Below are 13,575 nucleotides of genomic sequence, written 5' to 3'. Positions count from 1 at the left end.
CAGTTACTGTTTTTGGTTAGCAGTTATGCTAAGTTGTTAATAATATTTCTTGAAATTTTGTGTTTCAGAAATAGCCAGACAAGCAGCGCAAATAAAGCTTTTGAGAAAACTTCAAAAGCAGGAACAGGCTCGGGTTGCCAAAGAAGCTAAAAAACAGCAAGGTGGGTGATTTAAATGAAAACATAAACATGAAGAGTAAGTTTTGGGGAATTCATAGGAAGCTTCTCCTCTTCATTTCCTTGCTGATGATATCTGTGCTCTGGTTTTTCACCATAGCAATAATGGCTGCTGAGGAGAAGAGAAAGCAAAAAGAACAAATAAAGATTATGAAGCAACAGGTATGTTTATGCGTTGGAACTGATTTTTAAAACACAAGTGTTACGTTGGGGCTCTATTGGTATATGTATATATGTACATTATTTTCATTTTGATTTCTGAAATAACAGTATTTCACATTAATGTTATGTATCTTAGAAAGTTGTCCTCTTGAATTAGTTAAAACTCACCTCATCTTTTTAAAGATTTTATTTATTTGAGAGAGAGAAGAAAGAGTGCATGCAGGCAGAGGGAGAGGGAGAAGCAGGCTCCCTGCTCAGGACTCAATCCTAGCACCCAGGACCCTGAGATCATGACCTGAGCTGAAGGCAGATGCTTAACTGACTGAGCCACCCAGGTGCCCCTAAAATTCACCTCATTTTTGAACCAAGTCTTCTACTTCCAAATTTTTAGAGTTTACCAAAAAGTAAATCTGTCTAAGTATTTTTAATATCCTGATAGAGTTTAAGTGGACATCTTGACAGCTTTCAAACTTTTCGAGTAGTGTATCAGTAATTGAAGGCTATTGCTTAAATGTTCATATTTTAGTAAGAAAAGTTTGTTGTTATGAAACATCAAATAGGAGTAAAAAGTTAAACTCAAGTTATATAGAATAGGGTTTGTCCCCACTGCTTCTGAATGCTTAAAAATTACTACTGCAAAAAAACAAGAAAGCTGTATTTCAGCATATCCAGCATTCTATCTTATGTCTACAATCTCTCTCCCCTATGTCATATTCAAAAATAAATTTTGGTAAATGAAATGACTTTTAAATGTTTATAGGTAAAGCATTACATGCCTGGATATTCAACTTCATTTAAGATGGGAGTGTGTGAACCATTCTGCCACCTCCACATACTCACATAACCATTAAAGCAGAAAGATAATGGGGGAAACTACAATTTGTTTAAATTTTTTAACAGCAAGTAGTTATTTCTGAGTATGAAACAAAGTAAATTGTGTTATTATATAAATAGCTGCTAAATAAATGGGTTGGGCTGGATGTGATGTGGCTATCTCCAAGGTTCCTCCCAGTATTGGCTAAGACAGTGGGATTAGGGAGAGTTGATGTGGAACGGAGAGCCAGAACTTAGTCTGTAGTCATGGAGCTGAGAGCTGAATATGGTCTCTGCTCCTTAATATTTTTGTGACCTTAGAGGAGTTATTTAACCTCTGTGTCTCTGTTTCCGTAAAAGAAAATAATTGCATTAGCTAACAATTAAATGAGATCATGAATGTAAAATGTCTACCATAATGCCTGGCACAAAACAAATGCTCACTTTTTAAAAGATATAGAACACCAAACTATATAGTGCAATTCTTTCCTGTAATTTAATGTAGTCAATTGTAAACTTGAATTCTTTCCTTAGTTTGTTGATTGTGACTGCTAGAGACACTGTAAGATTGAGTTAAAAATATGTAATCTCATTTATTAAAATATTTATTTACTATATATTACATATATATGTAAAATAGTTTATATTTCGTTTTAAGTGAAATACTGTTTTTTATGGCTTATCCTATTTCCTGATGGCTAGAGACCCATCAAATCCCATCAGCATTCTAAGTTCGGCTTTGTGATCCTAAACCCTTGAAGTGGCTACACCCTAAGCCTATCTAGTTCTTGCCGCTCATCAAAAAAGCACTGGGGTCCCAAGGTTCCAGCAACATTAATACAAAAGAACTGATATTAGATATTCATCAAGATATTTGTCTAAGGCTAGTCTCGTAATACCATTTGCCTTATTCCTTGTTGCCAACAAAGTGAATCAAAGTCCAGCATAGGTTTACTCACACAGTTATACGATGCCTGTTTTAAAGTCAGCATTAGATCTGGGAAAAAATAGTAGCGCTTCTTATCCTCTGGATTATTTTTTCCACCTAGTAGGCCCAAAATATCACCATACAGTCCTCAAAGCAATTTTCTGGAGGCTTGCAGAAGCATTATTATGAAGCAAAAGGATCAAAAGCATTGGAATCTGACCAGGTCTTCTCTGTATTTAGTATTTGACTTTAGGCAAAATATTTACCCTCTAGGAAATTCAATTTTCTCTTAGGTTAAAAAAAAAAAAAGATAACGTCAACTTCTATGTTATTTTTTTTAGTGATCAATAAGATATTTTATGTTCAGTACTTGGGTACGCAATATTATAAGGTGACCCAATATTATAATTTATAAAAAAGGTTTATCTCTGCTAATATTAATGACAGCACTACCAAATACATGTACATATATATGAATCACTTGGACAGCTAAGATAAAGTTCTGACTGAGTGTACTTAAGCCCAAGATTCCATACCTATCTCTGTGCTTAAGAGAATAATGAATGACTTTTGCTGACTTGAGAACCTACCACCTTATAACCTTATGATGAACAAAAGCAGAAAAATTAAATCACAAGTGTGCTTAACATAGGACTCAAGTTCTAATCTAAATAAATATATCAAATGTAGATCAAGTATAGCCTTCTCTGAGATTTGGAAATGAAATAAAAGATACACTTAGGTGTTTGGCAAGCTATCATTAATATTCAATACCAAGTAGGATCACCAAAAAATTATAGAATAGGTGCAGTCTTCTAAAATCAGAACAGTAATTTCAGAAATCTCATTTTCCTGCAGTAGAGCCCTACAGGGAATCAATAACAGTGTGGGTGGAAAAAGGAATACCTTTAAAAACATTATAGCATAGTTTCAAAAGGTACACTAGCATCTGGAGATTGGAATAGGTATCGTAATAGAAAGCAGTATAAAAAGTGTTGGTTTTAGAAATCCTAGGACAAGGGCAATTTGCAAGTAGAACAATTTGGGTATTAAACTATGTATTCTCATCATTGCCAATTTGGGAATTTCAAAGGGGTTTATGAACATGAAATTGTTAACAATGTGCTTATAACATATTGCATAATTTAAAAAAATGACATGTAAAGTTCTTATCAAACTTTACATGATCATTAAATTCCGAAACAATAATATGTTAAATTTAGACAATGTGAATAACTAGTATGTCATGTGAATCATTCCCTAGAATGTTAAATTGTAATTAATCCTATTTATTTATTTATTCATTTATTTATTTGAGAGAGAGAGAGAGATTGAAAGAGCACAAGCAGAGGGGAGGGGCAAAGGCAGAAGAAGAGGGAAAAGCAAGCTCCCCACTGAGCAGGGAGCCCAAGTCAGGGCTCGATCCCAGGACCCTGGTATCACAACGTGAGCCCAAGGCAGACCCTTAACCAACTGAGCAACCCAGGAGCCCCAATAATTGATCCATGTATAAATAATTTTAGATTACTTCTGAATTTGGCTTATTATAGTAATTAAAAGTAATGTCATGTTATCATGTTATTCACCATGTGAAATAAGAAATTATGGTATGGAAATTGTTGTTAATAATAATCTATTACAATTTGATGGCACTTTATACTTTTTAAACATTTTAATTTCATCATAACATAGTAAAGGGCAGACATCTGTCCCTGTTTTATACAAGAATATTTGCTTGTTCAAGATCATGCAATGAATGACAGTAACTCAGGACTAGCCTTAGGTTTTCTGACTCCCGAGGTACTATTTTTTTCCTATTATTCTGACTTATATTTATCTGAAATTAAATAATACTTATACTAGCATACAGGCTAAATGAATTTAATTAACCTTGGCTTACCTGGTTTCTGTATCCTTATGTAGCATTTGTATTTTACAAATTGTTTTGAGAAATTTTATGAAATGATACTAATTTAAGACATGAATGTATATATGTTGTTAAGCTAAATCATTAAGTTTTGTATCCAGCATGGGCAACCTTTGGTAAATGTGTACTTGTATCTTAAATCATGATTCCACTTGAATACTTTTCTCCTATATATTTAGTTTATTGTCTTAAATTATCATTTTTTCTACAGGAAAAAATTAAAAGGATACAACAAATCAGAATGGAAAAAGAACTTCGAGCCCAGCAAATTCTAGAGGTAGAACTCTTAAATTTGATATAATTGAAGTTATATAGTCATATATCTTAAAGTCTACAAAATTAAAATTTTACCCACATGATCTCTCATACAAATTAGTATGTTCATCAGAAATTCTCTTTATATGTAACGCATAGAATAAGACCTTATCTGAACCTTACTTAGCCAGCTAATCTAATCCTAACAGTAAAAATGCAGAAAATAAGACAAAACAGAAAAAAGGAAACCTCTGAGCAGCCAGTATAGTGTCAGAAAGTTCCTGTGCTAAAACTCATTTTCTTTACTTTTAGAAAATTCATTAAGACTTATAGTCAGATATTTACTTTCAATTTAGAAATAAAACATTACAGAAGTAAAAGTAAATTTTAAATGTGGTAACAGCTTCACTAGCTTGGTTTTCTGGTTTCTAATATATTCCTCTATCCCTGAAGCTACTGGAATAAAGCTAGAGGACATATATGGGCAACAGCAAAAGTAATAGCCAAAAGACAGCAAGGGAAAATGCAAAAAAACCTCCAGCCCATATATATAGGAATTCAGAAGCCTAGCAAGAATGCGTAATTTTGTAGTTGAATAGCAAACAATTTGCAACACCTTAATGGCCAAAATACATTACTCTGTCGAACTGTGTAGTATCATAACTGATGTTCAGAACAATGACCCTGAGTCATCAAGAAAAAGCCAAATCGTGTTAAGTATACTATGCCTGAACAGGCATATATCTCAAAATTATTTTCATCCAAAATTGTGAAAATAAACGTTTAATGTTTAAAATTATTATAACCTCTCAGCTATTCAGGAAACCATTGCCACATAAAACAATTCCCCAAGGACTCCAGATAGCTGAAGTTTTCTGTTACAGTGTTTTTCTGTGTAGAAATATACACATATTTCCTTACCCACTTCAAATTAATTTTAAAACCCCCCAAATAGAAAGTATGCCTATCTTAAAGTAAACTGACAATAACTACTGAATAGTCATAAAACTACTAGATGGTTAAAGGCTTTAAGATTGTGAAGCTCAAATTTGATAGCATGATCTTGATATTCAAAATGTACTTCATGAAATATGTTTACTTTTAAAAAAGCTTTAATTAACCACATTGTACAGCTAGAGATAATGAGATTTAATGTTTCATTTAAATCATCTGAGTAATGGATTTCTTTACCTCAAATTTCAAGTGTTAAAAAAGAAATTTCAAATAAAGTGGACATGTGCATTTTTAATGTGTTACTGATTTATTCATTAAATAACTTGTTTATCAGTTAAAATCCACCCCATTTTCTAAATTTTCTACAGTGATCGTGTTTTACTTTTAAAAATCAGAAAAAAGACAATACATGCCACAAAATCATTTTTTTTGTGTGATTAAGTTTTAAGTTAAAAGACATCAACACTCCGTTATTTCAGACTTTTAACAGAGATTGAAGAGTAAAAGCTGATATAGTCTTATGCATTTAAGAACTTTTTGTATATCTTAATGCTAATCTATACGTTAAAAATGAAATTAGTATGTTAAATATAATGTTAACTGGGGGCAAATATGTAATTGTCTACATATATGTTACATATTGTTTTGTACCTTGTGAGACATGTAGCTCCATTTTCAAGTCTGAGATTGTTTTCGAGTTGTAGTGGTGCTGTTGCATGACATTGAGACCTGTTTTGCATGCACAGGCTAAAAAGAAAAAGAAGGAAGAAGCAGCAAATGCCAAATTATTGGAGGCCGAGAAACGAATAAAGGTTAGTTTAGATGAGAACCAGAGTTTTTATTTTTCAAAAATAAAAACTATGTGATGTTACACCAGTATCAATTATATATTAAAAAAAAGCTCTCCTCAAAATAACTATCTTAAAAAAATGTTTAGCTCAGATACAACATGTGTACAATGTGTGCTTTTATTGTATGTATATTGTATGTATATGTTTTTTTTTAATTTCATTATACAGGCATTATGTGATGTTTCGAGCTCTTTAAGCAAACATCAAATCAGAAATGCAGACTATTGCATAATACCTGTATATAGTTTTGCTGAATCAGAATGATCTTCCCAAAGCTATTTTGTGTTGTTGATGTTGATGTTTTAATTTGTGTCCCAAATGTGATTCTCTACTTAGATTATAACTTTATCTTGGTTAATGTCCAGCAACTGTTTTAACAATTAAAAAGTGAAGAGCCTAAGAAACAAAAACCTAACTTGAGCAAACTGTTATTTGCCAATAATAAAATTAGCCATTGTTAATTATTGTAATGTTTTGGTTTTGATTTTCTGTTATGAAGCATTAGAGTTGGACCCCCCCCCAACCACACACACACACACACACACACACACACACACACACACAGACACACACATTCTACCCCTCATCTTCCACTTTTTCTCATAATTAATTACTAAAAGAGGGCAGCTGAGTGATCCTGCTGGTCTTGGAAACAGACACAATTATATCCTATAAAGCCAGGGAGTTACTTTTTCTTCATTGACTTTCTTATTTTTTTCTTTAGATTTCTACCCCTTTTCATTGCTTCCCTTAATATCATCTAGTATTTTATCTTCATAAGAACATTTAAATTGATGACATTTGTAGAATTGCTTGCATTAAGCCTGACCACCTTGGGTTAGTGCCTTGAATTATAGCTGAGCGTGAAAATTACTTTCATTCATAGATAGTGTACAGAAATGATACGGATGCTGTTAAGGTACAATATAGTATATTTAGGAATTTATGTTCAGAGTGAACAGAGTTCGAATGAGCTGGATTTGAGGGTTGCTGTATATAATGTATTAAAATAATTTTAAAGATACATGTGTCAGTTGTATCTGATATGCTCTACCATTTAGCTAGTCAGTTCAGTAAATGTGCCCTTGAAATATGCTATTAAGTTATTGAATTTTAAGTTTAAATGGCTGCTGAATAGGATCCTTGCTACTATCATATAATCTTTCTCTGTTAAGTAGAGCCATATGAAATTGCCACTATGTAAGCAAAAAAATGATCAATTATTTGCAATTCCATGTGGCTTAACGTAATGGAAGGTTCTAGAATCTCAGAAACGGAATTTTTAATACTTGTACTATGTTCTAAATCTTCCCTAAAAATTATATATTAAAAGTTTCTTATTTTTAAGGAAAAAGAAATGAGAAGACAACAAGCTGTTCTTCTGAAACATCAGGTCTGTATACATATAGTTATACAATTGCTGAAATGTACATTTTATAATTTTTCTTAAATCTATTTTGGGGAAAATCTTCAAAATGTTTTCTTTAAAATTTTCAATTTAATTCCTGCTTAAGTTTTTCCTTCATCTTATGGTTTATTGCCTTGCTTTGGTATTGGTGTCTTTTGGGGGGTTAAAAATTGGTTTCATGACTCTGTGATTTCTGTTTCATAATGTTGTGCCAACTCTTTCTACCAGGAGTTGGAGAGGCATAGACTAGATATGGTATGGGTATGTTTATTTTTGTACATCTAACACCGCATTGTGATTTGGTTGTGATATGGTTGTCATAGCAATGCATAAAGTGTAGCACTGGCTGCTGTCATATTACATACTGCTGCATGGCTTTACAGCACAGTGCATTGCATACATCTGCTTGTCTGTCTATAAAGAAGTATGATACATCTCCAAGATTTCTAATTGAATTGTGCAAGCCTTATATAAGGCTGCTGTCCAAAAATTTACATTACTGATGTCACGATGAAAGTTGGATCCCTATACAATTAGATACGATGATGACCCATATTCTCCCATCATTCTAGATGCAAAACTGCCATTGAATACAATGGGAATTTTGAGTTAGGTTGATGAGAGAATATGAAATATATTCTGGTTTTATAGACAAAATTTTAGAAATAATTTTAGAAATATCCCTTTGGGGGGACCAAATACATTTAAACAAAAAGAATTCATTAGATATAACTGTGATTTTTTTATTTTAAAATAAAATGAGATTATCAAAACTAGTGCTTACCTTGTTTTCATACTGTGCCTTTTAGATTCCATTTATTAGCCCATGGTGCAGCTTTTATGGCCTTAAATAGCGCATCAAGTGGCAGACATCAGTAAATAGGAATATCCCATTTCATTGGTGTTGGTATGTGAACCACGACTAGTTTAACTAAATTGGTATAAAAGCTTTAAAAAAAATCTTTCTAATTACTTGGTAGCCTATTGAATTTACAAAATGATAATATGCTTGAAATAAAAATAACTTAATTCTAAAACCATGAAGTGAAAGTGATTATAAACCGATTTCTGCCTGATCTAAAAATTTAAGAACAATACAACCTTTAGTTTAATTGGCCTATGGTACATATTTGTGGTTTTTCTAATAGCAGATGTAAGGTAACTGACCTGTTCCAGCCAACCATTATGCTTTTTGTTCTGCCAGCTTTTGAAGGAGCATCACAACTGACCATAAGTAAATCTTGTATGCTTCTGTTTACACTGTCTCCATGTTCATTGCTTTACCTTTTTGCTTTTGATTGTTCTTGTATTTGCTTTCTAAACCTGAACTAAAACATGCACAGACTGGCCATTCTTGTCTTATATTTAGTATTTACTGTGACTTGTCTATAAATGCTAAACATGCTATACTGAGTTTTGTTTTGTTTTGTTTTGTTTTTTTCATTTCAAAATCAAACTATTAATTATAGTTATTTTCCTAATCTTATCTGGCCTAATAGGAACGAGAGAGAAGGAGACAACATATGATGCTTATGAAAGCTATGGAAGCTCGTAAAAAAGCAGAAGTAAGTGCATGTTTCTAGAAAAATACTAGTATTTTTTCCTAAAGCATTGGTTTTTCTAAATATAAATTTTTCGTAATATAGGTTTGTCATGGTTTATTAGCTTTCATAAGCAAGCCAAATATTAAAGATAATAACTATTACAACATAAAATAATGTAGGAAGGATTCCAATCTATGTGTTAATTTTCTTGGCTGAGATTTTAATTATCTTTTTTTAATGTAGTGAGTGGTATTTGTTTGGTTAAAAGTAGTAATTTATTACTGTAACCAGAGTTTCACAAAATTAATACTTACAGCATGCCTAAACAAGTCCTGTGTGTCCTAACTGAAACACTAGTCAGTCCAACCATGGACTTCTGCCTTCAGAATAATTCTGAAGTGTAAAATTGGGCTTAAGTACTTTCCTTAAAATAGACTTTTAACAGATAATTCAGAATAGGGAAATTACTGAAATAAGTCAAAATGAACTTATTTGTAATAGAAACCAATTAAAGGTTAAACTATATATTACAAAGGAATGCATTGTGTATTAAAATGGTTGAATAGAGGTGTGGCCATTATATCCAGGGCTTTGGAATGTGAGACTCAGAATTCCCATGCCGACTCTGAACCAACCTGCTTTACCTCTTCAGGCTGGCTGGCTTGCTCCGCTTCTTTTCTTTTTTTCTTTTCTTTTCTTTCTTTCTTTCTTTCTTTCTTTCTTTCTTTCTTTCTTTCTTTCTTTCTTTCTTTCTTTCCTCCTTTCCCTCTTTTTTTCTTGTTTCAAATTTTTATTTAAATTCTAGTTAGTTAAAGGTTATTTCTTCTTTTAAATTGAGATAATGATACCTACCTCCTAGGATTATAAGATCATCAACTGAGATAAACATTTAATAAATGAGAATTAATAAAGATAACAGTTTGGTCTGCAAATTTGAGAGGCCTGTATCTCAGTATTTTGGCCTCAGCTCCGGCTAAAACTATCATTATTGATTTCTAATATAGAGAGACAATAAGCGTATTGTTTAGGAACCTGGACATTGTAACCCAGTTACCTGGATTTGAATTCTGGTTTCAGTGCTTTCAGCTACCTGACCTTAGGCAGGTTATTTCACCTGTCTGTGATTCAAATTTTTCATCTATAAAATAGAGATGATACCAGTTCCTGTTTCATTCTGTAGTAATGATTAAATGGGTGTGTATCTGTATGATTGTATGTGTAAAGTTTTTGGAACAAAGCGTAGCACCACACAGTGCTTATAGTTCCTTATCACTCTCTCTGTGTTTGCTGTATAGAGTGGGCCTAGCAAGATGCATACCCAGGTTGGGAACTGCTCACACAGATTACCTCTAAAGCCTCTTCCAGCAATCACTTCTGTGACTCTCCTAAATTTCATGAAATTTTGCCTTAACGTTTTTCTTACTATCTTCTCTTCCAAACCTGTTAATTATCCAGGCCCATTGACAGCCTCTACACCTAACATAACAGTGGGGTCTGTGCATGGATTTATAACCATAATCTCTGAAAAATGACAAGCAGAGAAAGAGAAAGGCAACAGATTCTGAGAATTGGAGTGGCTGCTATCTCTGTTCCCGTCTAAAAGCAGTATGGCTGTGGGAAGAGTAGGAAAGAGGATTAATTAAAATTCTGAAAGCTCAACCTAATTTCATCCAATCTGGAGAGATAGAAACTGAAAGAACAACTCAGGAAAAAGACCTAGAAAATCCCTCAAGAGACAAGTTCCTCTCCACCAAGTATACTTCTTTCCAGAGGACTAAGGAGAACCAGGGCATGCCATTCTGATTTTTCCTGATGGGGAGAAAAACAAAAGAAAGGCAGAATTATGGCAATAACACAGAGCATTATCTCTAGATATACTAGAATTTAGTAGAAGGGGAGAACCCAAGAGTAACAGTAAGATCATCAAAGAGAGTGAATGCCCAGGTTAAAAGGTACCAAAAGGCCCAAAAGGCATGACCTTTTCCATTGGTTTTTCATATTTCCTGTTAACTGAGAGGAGAGTGGGAAAAGCTGCTGAAGAGAGGTGGGTAAGATCTAGTTTGAGTGAAAGATAGCGGCCACAGGATAAATGAAGGTAATTAAAATTACACCTTCTAAGAACCCATGAAAGACCAAGAGCACCTTTCGTGGGAAAAAGATTTACCTTTGACTAAATAAAGCGAATCAGGTACATCGGTTCCGATAAAACTTGGAAAGGAATATGAGAAACCAAGTACAGCTCTTCCTCTTCTAGCTCATTCATCCTCAGAAAAAAGAAACATGAGTAATATACACAGTATTACAGTATTTACCCTTCTCTCTGAAGTACTTCAAAAAATAAAAATAAGTATCAGATAAAGTGAGAAGGAGCTAAAAACAAAAGCACCTATATTGGGGCAGTACACATTCTTGATTGGGCTGCCCACATCAAGCATAAGTAATTAGAAAAGGATTGTTAAGGCAACCATGCCAAAATATTAAACCAAGAAAAAAAAGAGAGAGAGAGAGAAATGTATGAAAAAGTTATAACATAAAGCATCGTAATTTAAGGAACCTTCCTTCCCTTGTTTTCATTCTTGTTTTCCTCAGCACTCCCTATGTGTTTTCCACAGAGCAGCCAGAGTGATCTTTTCAAAAGTGAACCAAGGTTACATCTTAACACTTTCTAGTGGCTTCTCATTACAGTTGTAATAAAGTCCAAATTCCTCACCATGATAAAGCAGTCCCACATGCTCTCACCTCCGCCTGTCACTCCAACTTTACCTCATACAATTTGTCTCTTAAGTACTATATTCCAGTCAGTTTTGGTTTTTTATTATCCTAAACAAAGGGTCTTTACCATTGTTGTTTTTCCACCAAATATTCGAGTAGTTCTTATTTGTTGTTTAGTTATAGATCAAATGTTTACTTGTCAAAGAGGCCTTCCCAGAACACCTAATTTTGCCCTTTTTTATACCCCATCTCTGGAACTCCATTCTGTCATCTTATTTATTTTATAGTTTTTTGTGGTCTCTTCCTCCTAGGATGTAAGATCTTTGAGGAATCTTGTCTGTCTTGTCTACCACTGTAGAGCCAGGTATATAGTTGGAGCTTAGAAAATTGTAGTTGAATGAATGAATGAATGAATGAATGAATGAATGAATGAATGAATGATTTAAAATGAAAACAGGAGTTAAACAAATTGATTAAAGTAGCATTAAAGAATGAGTACATTATTATGTTTTCTATCTATATAATTTTCTTTATGTAATAATAAAATCTTTATTTTACTCTAGATGGTTTTCTTAAAGTTAGACATTCAAGGAACTATTATTTAAAATGACTTATGTCACGAATAATCCTTTATTGGAATGTTTAAGAGTACCCCATAGGTGAAACTGAGCTCTTAAAATGTTGTTATCCTCTGATAACTGTAGACTTGGGAACAAGACTAGATAATTTTTTCCAGTTATTCTGATTTTAAATTGTGTTCCTTTATTGAATGGTACCTATAGATATGTGATCAACTAAGTATTTTTTTAACTTCTTTATTATTTTGTGCACAGCATTAGATTAGATACTGCAAGAAAAACAAAAATAATAATAATGATTTTTTTTATCATATCAGAGAGATAAAAATTTACAGTATAAACAGTTAGGCAGCAATTAGGCATATGTTTTTACTGGCAATCCAAACTTTCATCAGATCTTTACATCAATGTGCCACCTCTAGGAATATTAACAAAATATTCCTATATGTACTTGTCCATTTCCTTATTATTACTTAACATGCAACAGATGTAACTAGTGTAATGCCAATAATAAGGATATCTTGGCTTCATATTCTATCTCCTATTACCTGTAATTTTTTTCTGTTATTAACTATTAAGAAAATAAACTTTATTGTAAAAATTAAAGCCATATGATACCTAGGCAGGGCCAACTAAAAATTCTGAACTGATCATGATTCTAACTTTAAATACTTTCAACATTTAATTATTAGATTGTGAAGAAAGAAAAATAGAGAAGATAAACAAAAATGCTATGAATAATATTTAAAGAACCAATGAGGTTAAAAAAATAAATTGCTTTCACCTTGTTAATTAAAAATTTCCTGTAACATCTGAAATTATTCCAAGAACCTCCCCATATCCATCAAAGTAAGATGGTAACACGAACTCCACTTTTATGTTACTCTGTGTACACTATACTGATCTTTTTGATTTAGTATTAACTCAATAAATTTTCCCTAAAATAATCCCAATCTATAGATTTTCCTTTATATAAATCTATAATTAGTGGGGCGCCTGGGTGGGTCAGTCAGTTAAGTATCTGCCGTCTGCTTGGGTCATGATCCCAGGGTCCTGGGATTGAGGGGGTGTTGTGCATGGGATTCCCTACTCAGCAGGGAGTCTGCTTCTTCCTCTCCCTGCGCCCCTCCCCCCTGCTCATGCTCTCTCCCCCACCCCATAAATACATAAAAATCTTTTTAAAAATCTATAATTAGTAAGAATATTCAGACATATAAATTACTCGTTATTCTCTTATTAATTTTAAAGGGTCATTACTGTATCATCA

General features: G+C 32.9%; 1 protein-coding gene across 18 annotated transcripts in view; it reads left to right on the top strand.

Moving 5' to 3' along the window:
• The window catches only part of BAZ2B (bromodomain adjacent to zinc finger domain 2B), a 290,562-nt gene that overhangs the window by 217,873 nt on the left and 59,114 nt on the right, over nt 1-13,575 (top strand). For 10 of the 18 annotated variants that reach the window (XM_045781084.2, XM_087861283.1, XM_087861240.1 and 7 more), the window contains 7 exons: nt 69-161; nt 277-338; nt 4,218-4,283; nt 5,962-6,027; nt 7,415-7,459; nt 7,703-7,735; nt 8,974-9,039. In XM_045781084.2, the coding sequence (XP_045637040.2) occupies nt 69-161; nt 277-338; nt 4,218-4,283; nt 5,962-6,027; nt 7,415-7,459; nt 7,703-7,735; nt 8,974-9,039 (431 nt within the window). The remainder of the gene's footprint in view (nt 1-68; nt 162-276; nt 339-4,217; nt 4,284-5,961; nt 6,028-7,414; nt 7,460-7,702; nt 7,736-8,973; nt 9,040-13,575) is intronic. The other 8 variants (XM_045781156.2, XM_087861571.1, XM_045781173.2 and 5 more) reach the window with 2 other exon arrangements.

The sequence above is a fragment of the Ursus americanus genome, chromosome 1 (genome assembly GCF_024610735.1).
Source record: "Ursus americanus isolate L20-20 chromosome 1, mUrsAme1.1.p, whole genome shotgun sequence".
NCBI lineage: Eukaryota > Metazoa > Chordata > Mammalia > Carnivora > Ursidae > Ursus > Ursus americanus.
This window is presented reverse-complemented; position numbering and strand designations above follow the sequence as displayed.